This window comes from Poecilia reticulata, linkage group LG2 (assembly GCF_000633615.1).
Source record: "Poecilia reticulata strain Guanapo linkage group LG2, Guppy_female_1.0+MT, whole genome shotgun sequence".
NCBI classification, from domain to species: Eukaryota; Metazoa; Chordata; class Actinopteri; order Cyprinodontiformes; family Poeciliidae; genus Poecilia; species Poecilia reticulata.
The window spans coordinates 38,768,978-38,776,006 of NC_024332.1; the positions used below are offsets into that span (position 1 = coordinate 38,768,978).

The 7,029-nt window shown below is 38.8% G+C and overlaps 1 protein-coding gene across 1 annotated transcript; it reads left to right on the top strand.

Annotated features, from left to right (window-relative positions):
- Positions 1-265: 265 nt before the first annotated feature.
- Positions 266-3,887, top strand: LOC103461736 (protein Wnt-10a-like). Its single transcript, XM_008404086.2, has 3 exons — positions 266-858; positions 2,220-2,485; positions 3,799-3,887. The coding sequence occupies exons 1-3, from the start codon at positions 797-799 to the stop codon at positions 3,885-3,887; spliced, it is 417 nt and encodes a 138-aa protein (XP_008402308.1). The 5' UTR covers positions 266-796.
- The last annotated feature ends 3,142 nt before the right edge of the window (positions 3,888-7,029 follow it).

Sequence of the window (7,029 nt, forward strand, 5' to 3'; positions counted from 1 at the left end):
TTTATAATTGGCGCCCAAAATAAAAACCTCTAAATACCTAAAGTAAGTTTAAATCTGCGCTGCACCTCTTTGCTTCATCGTTCTGAGCATCATCGTCCCTCCAGAGAATATATAACTGCTCTGCTTCACAGAGGGCGCAGGCTAAGTGTTTTTGGTGTCCTTATCTCGCAGGATCTCTATCCTGCCTTAACGAGGCACTTGACCTCCCTCGACGCTCCTCTACTCCCCGAGTGACGCAAAAAAAGTGGGCTGGCAGAGCGCTAAGAGCAGGAGTTTAGAGGACTAAAACATCACTACTCAAGCAGACTTCATTTAGGGAAGCCTATAGGTAAGAAGCCGTCTGTCTGTCTTATCTCGGATGTTCTCTCAATGAAACTCCTCGTTGGCGGAGACACCGGCACGAGCGCGGATGTATTCGAGAGCGAAAGAACTGACTTTTCTTCAAACTTGTAGCAACCAGCGTTTCCTGCCTGTCAGTGACTTTAGAGCTTGATGAAACTTTTTTTTTTTTTTTTTTTTTTCTTGAATGAGGCTGGCACATCTGGACGCAGGACTGTCGGAGCTGTCAAGTCCAGCGCAAACTTTTAGACGGACGTGACTTTTCTTTTATTCATCCCCAAACTTAGAAGAGTTATACTGGAACCAGTTTGAATTGAAAGCTCCTCCTGTAATTTTTGCAACTTTTATTTACTTTTCATTATTATTATTATTATTAGTATTATTATTAATATTATTATTATTATTATTATTATTGTTATTATTATTATTATTATTATTATTATTATTGAGCGTAAACATGGAACACTCGGTCCTCAGACTGACATGCGTTTTGGTGGTTATCTGTCTGCTGGATAAAAGGTGAGTTGCTATAAAGTTTTTTTTTTTCACAGTTTACTTATTTTATTTTATTTTTATTACCTTATTTATTTATTTTAATTTAAAAATTATAAGCTAAAAACACCTCCCTGAAGAGATAGATTTAATGTTCAGTAAATAGTTTGCAACTTACCATAAAAGTTTTCATTTATTCTTGCAAGTAAATGATGCACAAATCTGCTTATGTTCAACGCATAAGCAAAAAATGTTAATGTGATTTTAATCTCTGCAAAGTGAGACTTTTGCAGAAACCCCAACAGGTAGCATCTGTATCTGAAAGCACACGGTTTGGTCAGTTGTCAAAACTTTTGAATCATGTACGTCCTGTTCAGATAACATGTGGCCAGTGAAGTTCTGTAGTAGTTATAAGTTGAAACTTACAAGTATAAGTATTATACTTGTAAGTATACGTATTATAAGTAAGAAACTTACACCGAAGTGGCGTGCAAAGTGGCTTAGTTGTAAAAGCAAGTGTGCACTCTGCCTTACTCCAAAGTATTTGCATGTTAAGGTGTGCTAGAGCAGTTGCTGATGTGTGTTTGCCAAGAGCTACACATGTCGGTGACTTCAGGAATATCAGAGTGAGGCACACAGAAGCACACAGCCTTAATTAGCCTGTGATTTACACTTAATGGTGATGAAAGGAAAAGCTGGACACCTTTCAGATCTTTCAGCTCTCAAGTTTTTCATTCTCGCTGCCGTTATTGCTTCTTTGTCGAGTTGGAAAGAACTCTGAAAGTGCCTTCGGCTGAATGCTGTTTCACATGATTGATCTGCATCACAAACTTCTCTCGGCTGAAAATAACTTTACGGTTAATTCGAAAATGTTTGCTAAGTTACAGTATATCTCCAGACATGATTTATGAGGAAACATCACAGGGGGTTTTCCACTGCTGTACTAAAAATGACACTTAAGAATCGTTGGTTTGTTATATGACAACCATCTCATTTTATTTAATTCCAGACTATTTACATTCATGTAAAATAAGTTTCATGATGTATTATTACACTTACAAACTGCAACACCGCTAAAAACTATCATCTGAGTCACAAATAAAATAAACAAAGCAAGAAAGTGCTTGAAAAGTGGACACATCTGGAGCTGGTTTTGTGACAGTTAATCATATATTTTTTTACGTTTTACACGACCCAGCCACAATGGAGACTGTGCACTTGAGCCATCTTTGTGTTACTGTGGGAACTGAATATTGGGATCACATTCAAGGAGACTTGGTGATCTTAACTAGACTTTAGTGTCTAACAAAACCTGGCCGAGCGGAGGCAAGAAGGTCTGGACCACAGAGCCGTCCTTCTAATAACYCCCAACTTTGTGCTCCTCACAGGGTGGATTCCAATGAGATCTTAGGTCTGAAGCTTCACAACATCGAACCCATCCTGAATGCCAACACAGTTTGCATGACGCTACCCGGTTTGACGAAACGCCAGCTGGAGGTGTGCATGCGCAATCCGGATGTGACGGCTTCGGCAATCCAGGGGATCCAGATTGCCATCCACGAGTGCCAGCACCAGTTCAGAGGGCACCGCTGGAACTGCTCCAGCCTGGAGACAAGAAACAAAATCCCCTACGACAGCATAGTCTTTAAAAGAGGTCAGTTTTACTTCACCCTACTGAGTATTTTGCTTTTTCTCTCATGTGGCTGTTTGCATCCCAATTAAAAAAAACTCTTAGAATTATGAAAGGCAAAATTTAGAAGTTTTCTAACGGAAGTAATGTTCAAATTCATAAAAGATGAAGTTTAGCAGTCAACACAGAGTACCAAAAAATTTAGATTTCAAGTGGCTTGTGGTTTTCTCCTCAAACACACTTCAATGAAGTCCCTTTAAAGCACAGGCTTACAGAGAGATTAGCCAGTACAGCAATACAAAAGATCCCAAACAACGGTTAATATAATATTGTTCTTCAAAGCTTCAAAAAAAAAAAAAAAAAAACTGCACAAAGAGATCATTTTGCATTTTCATCAATGCTGCCTTGCAAGATGCCGTCCAGTGGTCGGGTTATCTCCAGTCACCAGCAGACCTTCCCAACCACATTACTGTTGCTCCTCAAAAACCSACACAAAGGAGCAGATAACTTCAAAAGAAACTAGTCAACTTCTGATTACCAAACCTGCTGCAGATCGGTTTTCTCCGATGCTTTGTTGTGCTCGGAGCTTTGCGAGTTAGCCACAAAGGATGAAAGGGGATATTTTGAGCGGAGAAGCCTTCAGATGGTCTCATCCCAGGTCATTGACTGGAAAAGGCATCAATTTCTTAGTAGCCGGAGCACCTGGACAGTTGGAACATGTGGCTGATAGTTTCAGTTTTGGGTTAGGTTGGCTTTCAGGTAATTTATCCCTAAAAATATTCTTTTCAGCATATAAAAAGTGCAAAACAAAATGAAAAAGAAAATATACTTGACAGTTATATATTTGGAGAAGTGTTTATATTATTATTTATCCAGAAGGTCCCTATTACTAAACAGCACTGAGTTTTGGAAGAAAACTTAAAGAAAAGTAAGATTCCTTTWAGTTTAGTGAAAGGAGCATTTTCTGTTAATTTATTTTGTATGCCAGGTCATTTTGCCTTATTTTCCACAAATATTGATACAACATTAGTGGATAATGTATTTTGAAAACTACACTTCAATGCATTTCATTTAGATTTGAATTTGTTGCCTTAACACTAACATGAACAATTTTTTTAAGTGGCATCAAAAAAAAAAAAAATCTCATTTAAGGTTTGTGACTGTAAATCTCTGGTAAAATGAGATCAAACTTTAACACTGTGACCCATATGCAAAAATTGTCTGTGTGAAGGAAAACTTAAACTGCTTTTTACCGTAACACACCCTTTCCCACAACGGAACATGGTAGTGGCAGCATTACGCTGCCACTACCATGTTCCCCTCATGTTTTTCCTAAGTGTGCACAGGAAAGCTGGTCATGGTTGACTGGATTATGAATGACGCTAAATACAAGTCAGTCATGGAAGAAAAAGCCATTAAAGTTTGAAGCAGACTAGCAATTGGGGCAAAGGATTCCCTTCCAGCAATTCAATCACTTTAAATAGACAGTCAGGGCTACAATGGAATGACTCAGATCAGAGCAAGTTCATTTTTTAAAATGACCCAGTTAAAGTCTTGTCTGAAGTACAGGTGAGATTCTGTAGCGACTCTTGAATGTTCCAATCTTCCCTAAAATGTGCTACTGTGCAAAAATGAAAGAAGGTGAACATTTTTTTTTCTAAATGCAAAAAAACAACAACAAAAAAAAACAGTTGTACCCTGCAGCGAAATGCAGCGAAATGAAACCAAATTAATGTCACACTTCTGAGATTCTTATTTTAAAGCCATAAATCACTTTCCTTTCATTTCTTAATTGTATGCGCTGTGTTGAAGTATTACGTAAGAAGTTAATGAAAAGCACTGAAGTTTCAGTCTTTAAACTGAAAAAAAATGCAAGAAAGTCCAAGAGCTATGAATACTTTAGCAAGACACTGTGCGCATTTCATCTCTAACATTCATGCAGATCTTTAGAGTTTCAGGCTTAAGTAAGTTTGTGCTGTTACTGAAAAGAAACTTTTTTTCATTGCACTGTACGCTTGCGCACCGCTGGCCTTACTTTCCCTCATAACTGCCTCATTCAAAGGCTGTTTGTCATTATTAGTGCAGGCAGTTGCTACAGTAGTTGTCTGGCATCCCTGGTTCGCCTCGGGTGCAGAAACTCCAAACCACTGACATAAACAACCTCTTTAAATCAGATGATTCATCTGTTGCATGTTGATACGATCCCCTCCACAGAAGCTGAAAAATGGATACAAGTTAACATGTTGCAGCCATTATTGCGTGCAGCTACTGCAGMGCGGCGGTGCTTTCAGTGAGACATGTTTACAGACCCGAATTARATGAAATCTGGCATGCTTTTCAGCAAAATTGCCTGTAGAACTAGACATGACTGACTTACATGCACGGAGTAGGCCAAACCAGAATTGTTTAACTAACTTTATTAATAGTTTTAAAAAGCAAGACATGTCATTGGATAGTACAATATAAACAATTTAGAAGTCTAATTTTGCTGCATCAGAAGCTGTTGGATCCTCAGGCTGCGCCACAGATCTCTGCTGATGGTCTCCTGTGAATTTTCTGGGCTCGTGTTCATTCTTACTCAGCTTGCATTAAAAACTAGGCTAAGGAGGAAACCAAGCAAGACGTGGATCAACAGAAGTAGGAGAATCGGACAGTCTCACTCTGTCATTCTTTCGTTTTGCCTCTCCTTATCTGTCACTGTGCCTGCTCCTAATGCTTTTACTTCCCTTGCCAGAGCGAGTACTTGTGAATTTGCTCTCAGCACTTTCCCAACTCTCGAAGGCAAAAGCATAAACCTGTTTAGTCGGTTTCTGTAACACAAAGTGACAGTTTCCTTTGAAACTTTAATTCATTTTGCCACTTCCTCTGCCATCAGTTCAGCCGGGCGTGCCGCAGCCGGTGAATTATTTGTTAGATTGATTTGTTCCCAAGTCTTCCGGGGACCCGCGTGGAGGAGCCCAGAGCAGAGCCGGACAGGAGCTAAAACAGGCTTTCGATGTATGGGGGTGTGCCTAAGTGCCATCTCTCCTCTCCCACCCTATGCAGGTCAAATTGTTAGGGTAGAGGTGGCAGATGGGGAATTCCTTCGAGTTATGTACATGAGAGTTTAAGTTAGAGTATTATTTCTCATAATAAAAAAAATAAAACAATAACCAAAGATGGCTTTTGAATTATTATAATTCACCTGCAACTTTCAGAAAAAAAGATGGCAGTTTATAATTTATAAGCTATAGAACTCATTTTAGATTTTGGTTATAGAAAATCACACTTTTATTTTGCCTCCAACATGACAAAATGCAATTTTTGATACAATAATTAAATTATGATTTATGCCATGCTTTACACTGTCTTTAGTGACAGTGACTACGAACTTTCTTGGCCTCCATTAACATAAAACTGCCTAATGCAGAAATACTTTAAGTATTCATTTAGTTCATAATATATAAATGTAACACTAAAATGTTCAGTTATTGACTTTTTATGAAAGGTCTGACCTTGGACAAAGYTTGCTTACCTCCATGAAGCAGACATGTGAAAGCAGGATTTGCCAGCATATTCATTGGTTAGACTGGGGTACTACTCTTACCACTCTCAGTTTCACACCTACCCACCAGCTTGTCTTTGTAAGTGCCTCTCTTGGCAATTCAGAGGCTTAAAAGCAGCAGGTTGACTTCAAGCCCTCATGCCACCTTGCTCCTTACCTAATTCACACCAAGACAGCAAAAGGTTGTCTCAGGCCTGGCTTGCAAGTGTTTTGTGAGAGGTACTTAAGGTTCTGGGATATGGCCCCCGTTTAAACCACCTTTGATCCATCCCACATAAACTAATTAAACGGGCGATGCCTCGACACGATGTGCTTGTACCTTCATAAAATTGGCAGTGGAGTTATAGCAGTGCTATTGATTTGATTGAAGGAATGCGGTCGCCGCCTCTGACTTCATACCTACTCGTCAACTTGGCTCTTTTGCTTCATAACTTCCTGGCTCCGAGCCATTAAAGAAGGCCATTTTAAAAAGACTGCTTTCAAGCCAGCCCTAAAAAAACCTTTTTCCTTTCTCTCTGTTTTATGTAACAACCAGTGTGGTAGGGGGGTTAAGGTAAACCCATCGCCCTGAGCTGCCAATTAAGCAAGTTGCAGAGCACAGAGAGTAGCTGATGAGATGTTAAGAGTGGGTGAGCCGCACAGCACTACAATACAACCAACCACATTTCTTCCCAAGGTGTTATGAAACTATATGTGTTGTCCTTGACAAAAGTATTCATACCCCTCAAACTTTTTCAAATTTTGTCACGTTGAAACCACAAACCTCTGYGAATGTTATTATTTTTTTATAAGCCAAAAGAAAGTAATGCACAATGAAACAATTTAAAATGTAATAAACCTGTTTAGTCAGTTTCTGTAGAATAAAAAAGTCTACATTGACATTTTAAATCTAGAAAGTGAGACATACATATGTATTTATTTATTTAGACCTTTGCTCAAAATTTGAGAAATAATTACAGTCTTCAGAAGGCATTCAGTTTGTAAATTAAATCCACCTGTGTGTCATTAATTTCCCATTTTCAGT